Source organism: Sinocyclocheilus grahami, unplaced genomic scaffold (assembly GCF_001515645.1).
Source record: "Sinocyclocheilus grahami isolate Dianchi unplaced genomic scaffold, SAMN03320097.WGS_v1.1 scaffold3.1, whole genome shotgun sequence".
Taxonomy (NCBI): domain Eukaryota; kingdom Metazoa; phylum Chordata; class Actinopteri; order Cypriniformes; family Cyprinidae; genus Sinocyclocheilus; species Sinocyclocheilus grahami.
In genome coordinates, this window is record NW_015505182.1 from 811,854 (window position 1) to 826,658 (window position 14,805).

Genomic DNA, 14,805 nt, shown 5'->3' on the forward strand with positions numbered 1-14,805 from the left:
ACCCATTAATTATACTTATTAATTTCCCATTCAATAAAAAAAAACAGTAAGCCTAGTGTTTTTACAGATGACAGGGGAAAATGTAATAATAACAAAAGTGGAATTTTGACAAGAATTGGGAGATTTCACAACTGAATTCTTTATACACTCAATTTTGCTACAATCACATAGAATATATAGGGATTTATAGAAGTTCATAAATACGTGTTCTTTACTGTTAGGCCACATAATGATAATAGTACAGCGCAGTTTTGCGCATGCTCAGTATGTCCACTAGATGGCAGCAGAAGTACGCTGTACCAGGCGTGTTTCTCCGGTTGCTATGGCAAACATGAAACGGTGGAACTGTCGGTAAATTTGATGTCGACGGCTCTGAGGAAGAAAACAACATGGCAGGTCAAGATATGCATAACTTTAATTCCGTGGTATGACTGACTGTGTTATGGTAATGTATTGTAATGTTAATGTAGTGGTCTGGCATTTTTTGGCATAATGAAAAGGTTTGCAGTACACACCCCCCCCATTTATTCTTTCATGTATGAGTAGCCTATTGCTTTCTGTAAAGTAATATAGCTGCAGGTAGACTAAAAAGTTACAAATATTTTTCAAGGATTACAGAAAATGGGAGCGAAATACAATACCTAAACCTCTGCTCTGGGCAACTCCTCATCATAAAGCAGGCATATCATCTAACAAAGGAGAAATCAGACCATCTCCGACTGAAAACTCAGGTGTGAACATGGGTATGTCTGGATCAAAGCTTCTACTGTAGTGAGGCATATCTGTCTTTATGAATTCTTTTGTAATCTCTGCTTTATGAACAGGAAAATCTCAATCTCATGTCCACAATGATTTCACAACACTCCTCAAATTCCCTTCAAGAAGGACGGCTGAAAAAGTGGAACAGGACCAGGCCACCTCAAAGACGAAATACAACATCAAAGAACTGATGGTGTGTACAGTACTATAAAGAGGGAAAGCAGACTTTAATAGTTCACTTGTGCTTAATTTGGTGTATATACCATGTCAACGGCTGCAATCTGTTGTAGTTACTCATCAAATCCAGGAAAGAAGCAATAAAAGACCTGGAGGAGCTCTGTGAACAGCTTCAAGAGAGGAACCTGCAGATGGCCAGAAGCATAATGGATACGGACAGAAGCTCATTTACCAGAACCAATGAACTACTCATCCAGACAGAGCAAAAGAGGGTGAGAGAAATTGTATCACGTCTTTAGATCCTACCGTACACATTGTCCACTGAACTCAAACTTTTTCAAAATTTTGCAAGTATTGAATATCTGTGTTATGGTAATGTATTGTAATGTTAATGTAGTGGTCTGGCATTTTTTGGCATAATGAAAAGGTTTGCAGTACACCCCCCCCCATTTATTCTTTCATGTATGAGTAGCCTATTGCTTTCTGTAAAGTAATATAGCTGCAGGTAGACTAAAAAGTTACAAATATTTTTCAAGGATTACAGAAAATGGGAGAGAAATACAATACCTAAACCTCTGCTCTGGGCAACTCCTCATCATAAAGCAGGCATATCATCTAACAAAGGAGAAATCAGACCATCTCCGACTGAAAACTCAGGTGTGAACATGGGTATGTCTGGATCAAAGCTTCTACTGTAGTGAGGCATATCTGTCTTTATGAATTCTTTTGTAATCTCTGCTTTATGAACAGGAAAATCTCAATCTCATGTCCACAATGATTTCACAACACTCCTCAAATTCCCTTCAAGAAGGACGGCTGAAAAAGTGGAACAGGACCAGGCCACCTCAAAGACGAAATACAACATCAAAGAACTGATGGTGTGTACAGTACTATAAAGAGGGAAAGCAGACTTTAATAGTTCACTTGTGCTTAATTTGGTGTATATACCATGTCAACGGCTGCAATCTGTTGTAGTTACTCATCAAATCCAGGAAAGAAGCAATAAAAGACCTGGAGGAGCTCTGTGAACAGCTTCAAGAGAGGAACCTGCAGATGGCCAGAAGCATAATGGATACGGACAGAAGCTCATTTACCAGAACCAATGAACTACTCATCCAGACAGAGCAAAAGAGGGTGAGAGAAATTGTATCACGTCTTTAGATCCTACCGTACACATTGTCCACTGAACTCAAACTTTTTCAAAATTTTGCAAGTATTGAATATCCCTAACCAGTCAAACATGATCTTTTATGTTCTTGCTAGAGATCAACGGTAGCTTTGAAACGATGGAATGACAGTCTTATTAAAAGTGCCAAAGCAGAGCTGAGAGATATAAAGGAAGCATCCCAGACACATCTCAGCGGTTAGTTTATAGTTCATCAGTTCGTTTTCATCATTTTCAAATGCAATATGTACACTACACAGTCAAAAATGTTAATATATTTTAGAACGTAATTTATTCTTGTGACAGCAAAGCTGAATTTTCAGCAGTCATTACTCCAGTTTTCAGTGTCACATGATCCTTCAGAAATCTTTTTAATATGCTGGTTTGGTGCTCAAGAAACACTGAAAATAAAACTTGAAAACAGTTTCTGCTTTATATTTTTGTGGAAACCATAATATAGTTTTTTTTTCAGGATTCTTTGATAAATAGGAAGATCAAATAACAGCATTTATTTTAAATAAAAATCTTTGGAAGTGTAATTGTCTTTTACCTTCTTTTGTGATCAATGCAATGCATCCTTGCTGAATAAAAGCATTATTTTATGATGATGATGATGATGATGATTATTATTATTATTTTTAATTTTACTGATCCCAGAACTGTAGTTCACTTGAACAGCAGTGTATATCGAAGCAGGTGCATAAAATCAAGCATGCTAAAACATTTAATGTAGAATGAGGCCCTCTTCTGTTCTAGCATGATAATGCCTCTGTGCACACAGAGAGGTCCACATGTTTGGGTATCCACATTCTTTTGGCAATATAGTGTTGTTTCTGCAATGGCTGTTAATGGTAAAGCAAAAACAAACAACCCCAAACTGCAGCAACAAATTTCAGCTGAGTTCATCTGATAAATGTAGGTTTGCAGAAGCATTTGGATCTGCTAAAAGCAAAGGTGATAGAGGCTCAGAAAGAGCTCCGCAGACTGAAGACGTACAAAGATATGGAGCTCCCAGTCAAGGCTTTGCAGATTGCAGACATGGAAAGAAAGCTGGACAGACTGAAAGAGATGCAGCAGGTAAAATATGAGCAGGACTTATTGCTGGATGACTGAGTAAAAAGTAATCAAAGTTATATCCAGGAAAATCCTTTATTTATTAAAAAAACATGTGGTTCCAGCTCCCATAAGAACACTTCAGTGTGCAATAACATTGTAGTGTATTTGCCCCCTTTATAATTGACAGAAAGAGCAAGAAGATTTGAATCTGTTTTTTAAGAAAGAAACGGTCAATTTGGAGAGACGCCAGTGCCAAAGAGAACAAGATGTGCTGTCTGCTGTTGTTGAGGTAAAGAAGCTCTTCTGTGTTGATTTTTAGATTTATGTTATTTTAAATGGAGATAATTTTGTACTTCCGGAGCATCATTAAAAAAATGTGTTTATGGTTTGATTTTCAGAAACATGCTTCCCACATCCCTCCCATTGTCAAACTGATGGCCTCACAGAACAATACAATGAGGGAAGAGATTCATAAACAGAAAAAGGTAGTTATTTTTTATTTAAAAGTATACATTAAAGTTTATTATTGAGTATTAAAGTGGAATGGATATTTTAAAATACTAAATTTATTTGCACTGTAAATTTTATTTACTGTATATTTTTTTAAGTTGATAATGGAGATTGAGCAAAAGAATGAAGAGCTAAAGAAGAGTATTCAGGAACTGCAACTATCAAGACCAAAAAATATCAGGAGAGAGATCTTTCCAGATGTTTTCCTGAAATCAGACAAGTAAGTGGATGAGGACATTAAGTTATTGAGGCAAACAGCTTCTTTATCACAAACAGCTCTTCAGCTGAAACATTCCCAAGTTATACAATAATTGCAGTTGCAGAGAAACGTTCTCACAAATTTGGCCACTTGAAAGGAAGTTCAACAAACCCCTCGAAATGTCTAACAGTGTTAGTATGACCCGACCCCTCCCATAAACAGATATAGAACAGCAACACTTAGAGAACTTCACTTTCAAGAGCCTTCTCAAACATACTGACAGCACACAGCCCATGAGAATTTAACTTCCAATATGAGATAAGATGCTCATTTAATGCATTGAGAAACAATTGAAAGAAATAGTTCACCTAAAAATGAAAATTCTGGCATTATTTAGTCAATCATCATGTTGTTCCAAGCCTGTCGCAACTGTTTTTGTCCATTTAAAGGGGTCATATGATGTTGCTAAAAAGAACATTATTTTGTGTATTTGGTGTAATGAAATGTGTTCATGCGGTTTAAGGTTCAAAAAACACATTATTTTCCACATACTGTACATTATTGTTTCTCCTCTATGCCCCGCCTTTCTGAAATGCGTCGATTTTTACAAAGCTCATCGGTCTGAAAAGCGAGGTGTGCTGTGATTGGCCAGCTATCCAGTGCGTTGTGATTGGCCGAATACCTCAAGCGTGTGACGGAAATGTTACGCCCCTCACCATACTGTGATGCCCTGTCCGGCCGGAGCGACAAGACAAAAACATTAAAACCCATTATAAACGAGGCATTTGTTGCATCCAGTGGGGGCATAATTACGGATTATAATGACATCGCGCAGGATAAACATAAAACCATGTCTGCATTTGTGATCGGAGAAATGACAAACAACAAGCCATGTCCTCTTTTGGAAGGCCAAAGAAAGTAGTTTCGCTTTCACAATGAAACACACAGCATCACACACAACACGGGCTTGAGTGAGCGGAGGTCCACCGGCCGCCGTTCACTCTAGGCCGCTGGCGGATTCGACGAAGGAGCGTCCAGCGGGCTTGCGGCAACCACATAGGGTTCCAAACCAAATCAGACCCCTTGACTTTCATTGTATAAAGTAAAAAAAAAAAAAAACACACAGACATTTTTCAAAATACCTTCTTTTTTGTTCTACAGAACAAAATCATGGTTCGTTTCCTAAAAGCATCATTAGCCTATGGTTGCAAGTTTCACAAGATTTGAGTGTACAGTACAGTAGTCATCAGGATCTCCACCACTTTCGTTTAACGTCATTAATAACACTCCTATGTTGTTGAAATAATTTGTGACCATATTGGAAATGACATGAGAGTAAGTAAAAGATGGCTGAATTTTCATTTTTGGGTGAACGACCATGCAAATTTGTATGATAAGCAACATGTTCACTAACCCATTAAGGTTTTTTGGAGATTGGAGTGGAGCGTTGCGAATCAGATACTGTAAACTAGAGGAAAAATTACCCTATCTACTTTCAAACAAATGCTTGGTTTGGAAAAAGCATTGAGCTGTTGGAGATGATGTTATATTACACAGTTTTGGAAAAGACTCCAAAGGCCATCTTAAAGATAAATGAAGAACAAGAGATTGCTGTGCATTCATGGAATCCCTGGCACCCATTAAAGGTTAATGAAGGTTTCACATTTCCCAACAGTCTGTTCCAAAACAGCATGTCATTTTCCTCTCCATGACAATCGGTCATATCTCCAAAACAATCGGACACTTTATTCCAAGGCCCTGCGAGTGCATGCACAACCTCTTGCCACCCATGGGAGCTGTTATTATCACAGATAAGATTTATTCATATGGACCCTCGGTCCGTAAGTGTTTTGCCCTAGGGGACAAAGAACGTGGAAAACAAGCAAAAAAACATTCACTGTGTTCACATATCATGTCACACTGAGCACCAAGTTATAAAGGTTTCCATTAAATGGAGATAATGATAAACAGATCTGGGATTTCCTGCTTTGCTCGTGACAGAGACGTGGCTTTAGTATCTGCAGATGTATTGAGCCCCAGCAGAGAAAGTTCTCATGTTTCCTGTCTTAAACAAACTGTCTCAGGCTGTGGTGACCATGTTTAAGGGCAGATGTCCTGTAAGGAGTCCTCCTGATTTACATGATCTTTGCACCAAAAAAATGAAGATTCTGTCATGATTTGTCATTCCAAACCTGTATGAATTTATTCTGTGGAACACGAAAGAAGTATTTTTTGTCCATTGTCCATAGTTTTGGACCCTATAGACAGTCATTGTATGGGCAAAACCCGTTCTTCTGAATATCTTCATTTGGTTTGCAGCGTCATGAGGGAGAGTAAATTACAAAATTTTCATTTTTGGGTGAACTATCCCTTTAAGGTCATATAATGGCTGTATACAGTTACTGTCACTGTTTTCTGTATTTTAGGTGTACTCCAGATATGGACGTCCATCTCAATGTACCCCAAGTGGATTTGCTCCCTGTGTAGCCTTGTGCTGAAGGCATTACCTTTTTGAGTCTTCCCTTGAGCTGCTATATATTACTGACGAAAATCAATGAAGCCACTTCATTAAATCATTTTACTCGGTCAAACAATTGTACAAATCTTCTTTTCTTTATTTGTCTTTGCGTTCAGTTTGTTTTATAGGCTTTATCATCTCTTTTTTCCCCCCTAAAAACACAATATATTGCACTCTAGTGCAAATGCCATGATTTACTGATGTGCTTTTAGACATGCAACTGCATACATGTATTTTTGTGTTTCACAAACAAAGCTGCATATGTTAAATGACCACTTTTATTTAGTAAGTAGTAACAAAATACCTCTTTAAAAGCCTGACTTTTTATTTTAGCATACCTACAATAGTCTCATTGTAAATATACTAACATTCAGACATTTTTGAAAGAAGCCTCTTGTGCTCACCAAGGCCATATATTTGATTTAAAATACAGTAAAAAAAAAAATTATATTGTGAAATATTACCATTTAAAAGTCATTTAAAACATTTTTTAAAACAGTCATTTAAAACACATGTTCCAAAATGTAATTTATTCCTGTGCTGCCAAAATTGAATTTTCAGCAAACATTACTCCAGTCTTAAGTGTCACAATAAAATACTGTGTGTACACATATATATGTTGTACATTTTAAGACTTTGCCATACATCACTGTTCAAAAGTTTGGGGTCAGTAAGATTTTTTTTTTCATTATTTTTATTGATTGATTGATTGATTGAAAGATATTTAGTACTTTATCCAGCAAGGATACAATAAACTGATCAGAAGTTACAGTAAAGACATTTATAATGTAATTATAATACAGGGTGTATTATAACATTTTTCACAGTACTTTGTATTGTTTGCAAAGCACATAAAAATGCAATTGCAGCTTAAATGTTTGCAGAAGATGCTCATAATCGGTCCATGTTCCCATGTCGGAGGACCACAATGTTGAAGTTTGGAACCAGTCAGCAAGCAAATGTTATTGCAGTTAATGATACTTTAAAGTGTCAATCCTCCAAGTATATGTGCTTCATTTTATGACTATATATGACTCCATTTACCTTGCGAATGGGGCATTTCAAAGCCATTTTGCAAACTGTGAAACAGTAGTTTTGTGACATTGATGTAATTGACCAAAGTGTGGGAACAAGTCTTGCTCTGTAAACAGTTATGGATTTCAGCACCCCAGTGTATGGGCGACTGGTTTGATTACTTTTGTTGTTTCATTTGGAAAAGATTCAGTTGAGCCTCAGAGAATTAAAAATTCCTGGTAAAAAAAAAACAACAACAGCGAGATCTAAGCAGGGGATAAACCTTATTTCCTCTATTTCACTGTTGCAAGGATTCTGAGCTCTTTTTTTCCATGTGTATTCGGTGCTGGAATGCTTTTTTCCAATAAATAAAACTTATTTTAGAAACAAAAATACTAAACAGATGCAATACAATTGCAACATTCATTATCCAATTGCATAAGCACCAAGAAAAGAAACAGATGTGGATGTTGTTTCTCTAAAGAAAAATAAATGCAATGTGTGTGGTTTTGCATTGCATGATTTCCCAGTGATGACATCATTAAATCAAGATGCGTTTTACATCAAAGCAGCTGGACTAATGAGAACCTCCTGATAACATATCATCCCAGCTCAGCTTTAAGCAGGAAATGACAGACCATCGACGACGTCATGGGGATGGAGTGGGACGGTGCTAAAAAGGCACATTATAACATTTCGTGGCCCTGGAGGATGTTGAAAGACGCTCAACGAGGACCCACGAGACTTAAAGTCGAGGGCCCATTCGTTGAGCTGTGTTTACGGATCATGTGAGTAACATAAACAGAAAGCAGGTTTCTGAGCTCGAGCTGAGTTGGCAACAGGAGCCCACCTGTGTTTAATCACAAAGACACGATATATGCAACTTCACACCGATCCAGCTCTGAGGGCTGACGCTCGAAGTCTACAAGTGGAAGGATGAACTGAGAGGTCGCGCTTGGGACTCCTAAAACTTGCTTGTGGTGAGATAAAGGTGAGTGAAAGGTCACAGATGTGAACTCGCCGATGTTTTTCCTTCCTTGCGCGCGGTGCAGATGAGATGAGATGAGACCGTGACAGACAGCGCGGGAGATTGAGTGAAATGCTTCATTCCGCTCTTCAATTTTTAAAAGCGTTGTGGAACTCGCGGGGCTGTTGCTATGACTGCAGCGGTGTAGCATTTCCCTGCAGCCGGTACATCGAACTCCACTGCGCGCAAACTGATTGATTCACTACCAATAGCTTCAAACTTCATTCTGCGGCTTGATGAGAACTTGTATGCTTTAAAACGTTCTTTTACGGACATGTTTGTGAGTACACTTCACTTTCTCAAGAAATGTTTTTGTAGGAATATGTCTGATTTGTTGTTCAGCTGTTTTGTTATTAATGCATGAAATATGATCAAATGCATGAGTATGCAGAGGACACCGGGGCTAGTTGTCACAAAGATTTCAGCAACTATAATGTTTAGAGTAAGAAGTCCAAATAGACAAATGCTTGTTTTTCGCTCTCAGTGGTTTCGTGTCAAACACTAGTTCACTTAAAGGCACAATATGTGCGATTTTTTTTATTAAAATATCCAAAAACCACTAGAACAGTGTTATATATTTTGCTGACTTGTGTACTTACATTATCCCAAATGTTTCGAAGAATGTTTAAATCCAGAGTAATAAGCAATTTTAACTAGTGACACGGACCCATAGTGTCATTAAGTCGCCTGCCAATTACGTCATACACCCTTGATTTCCGGTTTTGTTTTGTAGAAAACATGGAAACACCAAAGACGCTTTAATATGTTGTGCGTTTTATTAGACAGGTGACGACCACACAGAGTAGCATAATAACAGAACTTTCAAATGTATCTAGTATGATAAAACAGCGCTGCTTTTTCCCCCCACATACGCACGACCGGAAGGTGCGGAAGCGGTCGACTGTGGCATAATAAAAGCGCCGCTGCTTTCGAGCCATGTGTCGCGCTCGTTCAGCGGCCTTGTTTCGCTTCGACGGTTTTCAGCCTCACCCTTCTTCATTCTACTACGTTAATAAATCATTAGCTCATCCATGAACATGATTTCCCAACCAAATATTCACTGGAATAAAAAGTGTTACAACTAGCCCCGGTCTCTTCAGTGCTACCAGTTACAAAGTTTACACATTTGTATGTTTCTAATGATTTAAACACATATAAACAGTGCATAAGGTCCTTACACAATTTGTAAAGAAATCAGCATTAAATTTTTTAACTGGATAATAAAGCAGAAGCAGTCAACAAGTGACTCCTAAAAAAGCATCTCAGGATGCACCTCAAGAAGTTTTTTTTACTAGTTGTGTATGATGTATATGCAGTGAATCAAGACTATTCGACAGTATTGCATTAACTACAGGGTAATTGTATCAAAATATGCTCATACTGTTTGTTTTCCTGTCACTCTTTTTTGTTCAGGCATATCTATGCTTATAAGATGACACTCAACACACAGAAAGAGGGAAAGGAACCACTGAGGAGAAGAGCGAGTACTCCCATCCCCTCAAAGATCAATGTGGTGCTATCATATTTGTAAAGATGAAATGTCCACTGGCCTCCTAGGCAGTTGAGGACACTCTTCTCTGTAGGGCATGTCTGGATTATATTTTAGATTTGGTCTTAACATTTAGATGTTAGCTGACATGAAGCATTGAAGTTGATTAAGAACACTGTTATTCTTTATCGTGAATTCACATGTTTCATGGCCAAGTTTGTCCTTAAGTGCTATATATCTTGTAGAGGTCTCGAAAAGTGACATAGAGTAAATGTGGAAACTGTGGAAAAATGAGACAAGGTCAGTATCAACCTAGACTGGAGCAAAGTGTGTTTTAACTTCTTGTCAAACTAGCTACGCGATCAGTTTATCAGACACGGCTCGGTGATCTTTCCACTCTTCCACTTCACATGCATTTTTCACGCTTGTTATAGTAATAAAGCACTGTTCAAATGTATCACAGATTAAAAGCAGCAAAAATGTTGTTTTTTAACAGTTTGGTCAATTCCTGATAAAGTAAATATCTTAAATATTGCTTTTTAAAGTAAAACATTACTTTAAAAAGCAATAATATAATTTCCTAATACATTGTGCACACACTTAAATCTATAATTTCCAAGAAAATGTTTATATATTTTTAAAAAAAAAGTGTTTCAAGGTAAAAGGTATGTTTTTGGGAAGTCTCATCAGGGGTAATTTATGTTGTTGTTTTTTTTGTTTTTAATGTAATATTTTTTTCTGCTTGTTGGTTGGGTCACGTGTCTTTGATTTGTTGACAAAAGTTTTATTTATTAATATGCATTTAAATACTTTTATAGCTAAAAACACACATTTAAAATAGTAGATTATGCCAAATTACTTGAAGTTAAAGTTTTCTTTTTAAGAATTTTATAATAAGTCTATTTCTTTATTATTAAATCTTCATTGTGACTTTGTCTGCCACAAAATAAATAAAATGTATTTAATTGTTAATGTTAATGCAGAAATTAAAAACATGAGTAATATAGAATAGATTAGCTTAAGTTTAATTGATTTAAGTATTTTGAGTAAATTAATAGATAGGACAAAAAATGGGTGTCAGTGTCATTGACCTAGTTGTTTGTAGCATCTATCCTTACATGGCAATGCTGTTTTGGATGTCAGATTGATGTCATTGATGTTTTGTGCCCAATCAACTGAAAGTAGTGTGCATGTTTCTATAGAGGATACATATGAGAGAACCCTCACGGTCGATGGGGAGGAGACGACCCTAGTTGTGATGGACACATGGGAAACAGAAAAACAGGTATGCAAACATTATACATTAATGTCTCAACATATTCGCCTACCTATTCAACCTACTCGTTGAATTACCGAATGTAAATAAAGGAAAATCTGAAGGCATGTGGTCTGTCTGCCAGCCACGAGTCTGTGCTTTGCCAACACAAGTCTCACCTACAGGGCCACAATGCCCTTTGTGCAGTGCTGTGGAAAAAACGTAGCCACTTGCTGCCAGTGGCTAAACTCCATTGAGCGATGCCCTGCAGTGAGCAAGCATGCAACATACAGCTGGCCCCTGCTGCTGACCAAACGGCCAAGTACACTGATCACTCTGGGGCCTAATTACAGCGCTATCGATGACTCTCCTCTGTGAGGTCAGACTGGCAACAAGGCTTTCCTGGTCTCAAGAATTGTTTACAGAGATAAATTATTCAGTACTTACAGATTACAGGTGGTACGTATACAGGGTCTTACAATGCACAACTTTTTTCGTGACACACAGCTTTCGGTTGTTTGTTGTTCATCTCTCAGTACGTGCACAATTGTTTAAAGGGATAGTTCGTCCCAAAACAAAAATCTGTCATTATTTAGTCACCCTCATGTCGTTCCAAACCTCTTTGACTTGCTTTCTTCTGTAAAATTTTTTAAGAACATCCTGGCCATTTTTTCCTTATATAAGGAATGAGGACTACAAAATGACAACAAAAAGCAACATGAAAGTATAATACGAGTGCCCTGACTATTCAAAAAATTAAAAAATAATCTCTTATGCTCACCAAGGCTGCATTTATTTGATTAAAATTACAGTAAAAACAGTAATATTGTGAAATATTATTACAATTTTAAGTAATTGTCTTCTATTGTAATATATTTTCAAAAATTTAAAATGTATTCCTGTGATGCAAAGCTACATTTTCAGCATCCGGTCCTCCAGTGTCACATGATCCTGCAGAAATCATTCTAATCTGCTGATTTGGTGCTAAAGAAGGGTATTATTATCATAAGAAGTTCTTATATTCATTGAAAAAGTTGTGCAGCTTTTTTGGAGGGGGGGGGCATATATGAACGTTTATAACATTATAAAAGTCTTTACTGTTGTTTTCGATCAATTTAATGCATCCTTGCTGAACAAAAGCATTTTAATAAAGTACTGACCCCAAACCTTTAGCATTGTTACTACATCGTTTACTACATTTACTCATTTACTACATCGTTAGTGTAGAAAATATGACGTGAGTATGGACTACTATTATGATACTTTTGTTTTTGAAGCTTGAAAACCTTGTGATTGTTTTGAAAAAAAAAAAGAATAATTTCTTCAGTAAAAATATCTTGTGTTTGTCACTTATTCGTGTTCCATTTAAAGAAAGAAAGTTCAGGGTTTTTTTAACTACATTTTAAAAGGTTGAGGTTGAGTAAACAATTAACTTACATTTTTTGTAAAGTATTCCTTTAAAATGTTTAACTACTTTTTTTACAAATGCAAATCTTTAGAGGATGTTTGTTGTATGGGTCATACATAAGGTCAAATATATTCCAAACCTATAGGCAATGCAACTGAAAACCATAATGCCTCATTGATTGCATGGTGCTATTTGTATTCTTAACATCTTCAGCTATAATACAAAAAGCCAGCCCTCAAAATGACCAAGAATGCCACTGAAAAGACGTCAAGGTCAAGTTTGTGGATGGTGGCTTTCCCAGATGCCGATTAAACCTCATGTATAAAGTTACACTGTCAGTTGAGGGTCACCAATGAAAAGTTTACTCCTAGACTAGATTTGATTTGTGTCCATCTTCCCAAAGCAATTTCTCCAACTGCAAAACTGCTGTTGTTGTTGTTTTTGTTTTTTTGACACCAACCTCAGGCATAGTTCACCCAAAAAATTAAATTGTCATAATTTATTCAGCCTAATGTTCCGGACCTGAGTTGCATTTTCTTCTTTCTGCTGAACACAAATATGATTTTTTTTAATAACTCGAAAAATTTATAATTATAATAACTTTTTGGTTCCACAATGAACGTCAGCTGGGGTCTAGTGTTGCTTTACTCCACTGACTTTCATTGTGTGTCCAAAAACATTTTTCAAAATATCTTCTTTTGTGTTCCACAGAAGAATAAAATTCAGGTTTGGAACAACAATAAAGGTAAGTACATGATGATGGAATTTCTATTTTTTTACCCAGAAAAACATGAAAATTACCTGAAAACGTACTGACCCTCAGGCTATCAAAGATGTAGATTAGTTTGTTTCTTCAGATTTGGAGAAATTTAGCATTACATTACTTGCTCACCAGTGGATCCTCTGCAGTGAATGGGTGCCATCAGAATCCGAACAACTGATAAAAACATCACAATAATGCAGCTTTTCACCTGAAAATATGTTATGTATGATGGACTGGAGTCGTGTGTTGATTGTTGGGATATTTTTATCAGCTGTTTGGACTCATTCTGACGGCACCCATTCACTCCAGATGATCCATTGGTTAGAGATGAAGTGATGTAATGCTAAAATCTGTTCCGATGAAGAAACAAACTCATCTTTACCTTGAATGGCCTGAAGATGAGAACATTTTAAGCATATTTTAATTTTTGGGGAACTGTTCCTTTAACAACCAATGGATATAGTTGCAACAGTTGCTCCCATGTCCATGTGCTTGAGTATTTATCCGTATAGAGAGGACATGCGCTAGGGAAACCACTGTCAAGCACCAAGAAAAGAAGCAGGAGGCCAGAACTGCAATTAGGCCAGCCAGTGTGCTGCGCCTGGGTCAGCTCTTTCCACTGGCCCCCTTGTCACCACTGGAGTGGGGGAGGGGAAGTGGTGTTCTGGCTGGGAGCTCAGTGCATTGATTTGGTCAGGGTAATGGAAAGAATGCTTCACTCCACACTCAACCTTTCCCCCAGCTGATACAGCCTGCACACATGTACATGAAGATCGCATGCAAATAAACAGCTTTTATTGTCTTTCTGTACATTTAATAGGATTTTTCCCCCGTATGGTCATGCACATATAGTTAACATTTGAAAAATGTTGAAACTACCCAACATATGGTGCCGTCTTCAGTTCAGATGTACCGTTCTCTAAACTGCTTTGAACTATGATTCATCTTCCAAGCTGTTTTACAAAGTAACAATTAACTTCTGCGCATACCCAGCAGGTATTTTTGTAGTGGAAAAACATGCAAGGCTGTTTCTTCCTTTCATAACAAGTGGAAGTTTTCTCCAAATACCAAAAAATAACTGTGCATTAAGCATCTGACATGAGATTAAAGGGAGTGCATTCACCAGAGCCATGCAGTAAAAACTAGCACAACAGGGAAAGAGAGAGAGGGGGAGTGCAGAATGGAAAAAGTGAATAAGACGAAGGAGGTGGCCGTGCATACAAGAAGACAAATGGTCCTGCACTGGTCGTACTGACTGGTTCTTGTAACGTGTCAAGAATCTGGCATCCTCCAGAGTTAAAACCACCTTAACCATCTGACTATCACTCAAACCGCACCAGTCAGTTAGGTTGCCAACCGTCAATAAACACCAAAAAAGAAGAAGAAGAAGAATGGTGTGTCAATTGTGCGTGTCACACTTCTGTTGTCAGTGTGTGGGACACGAGTGCCCTCTGGTGGACGGTTT

The 14,805-nt window shown here is 37.4% G+C and overlaps 1 protein-coding gene across 1 annotated transcript; it reads left to right on the plus strand.

The window, feature by feature from the left end:
• Nucleotides 1-389: 389 nt before the first annotated feature.
• On the plus strand, nucleotides 390-6,353 carry LOC107581875 (uncharacterized protein C20orf96-like). The gene is made up of 10 exons (XM_016267549.1): nucleotides 390-425; nucleotides 611-731; nucleotides 825-952; nucleotides 1,050-1,208; nucleotides 2,200-2,299; nucleotides 3,021-3,178; nucleotides 3,345-3,446; nucleotides 3,556-3,642; nucleotides 3,766-3,887; nucleotides 6,293-6,353. The coding sequence occupies exons 1-10, from the start codon at nucleotides 390-392 to the stop codon at nucleotides 6,351-6,353; spliced, it is 1,074 nt and encodes a 357-aa protein (XP_016123035.1).
• The last annotated feature ends 8,452 nt before the right edge of the window (nucleotides 6,354-14,805 follow it).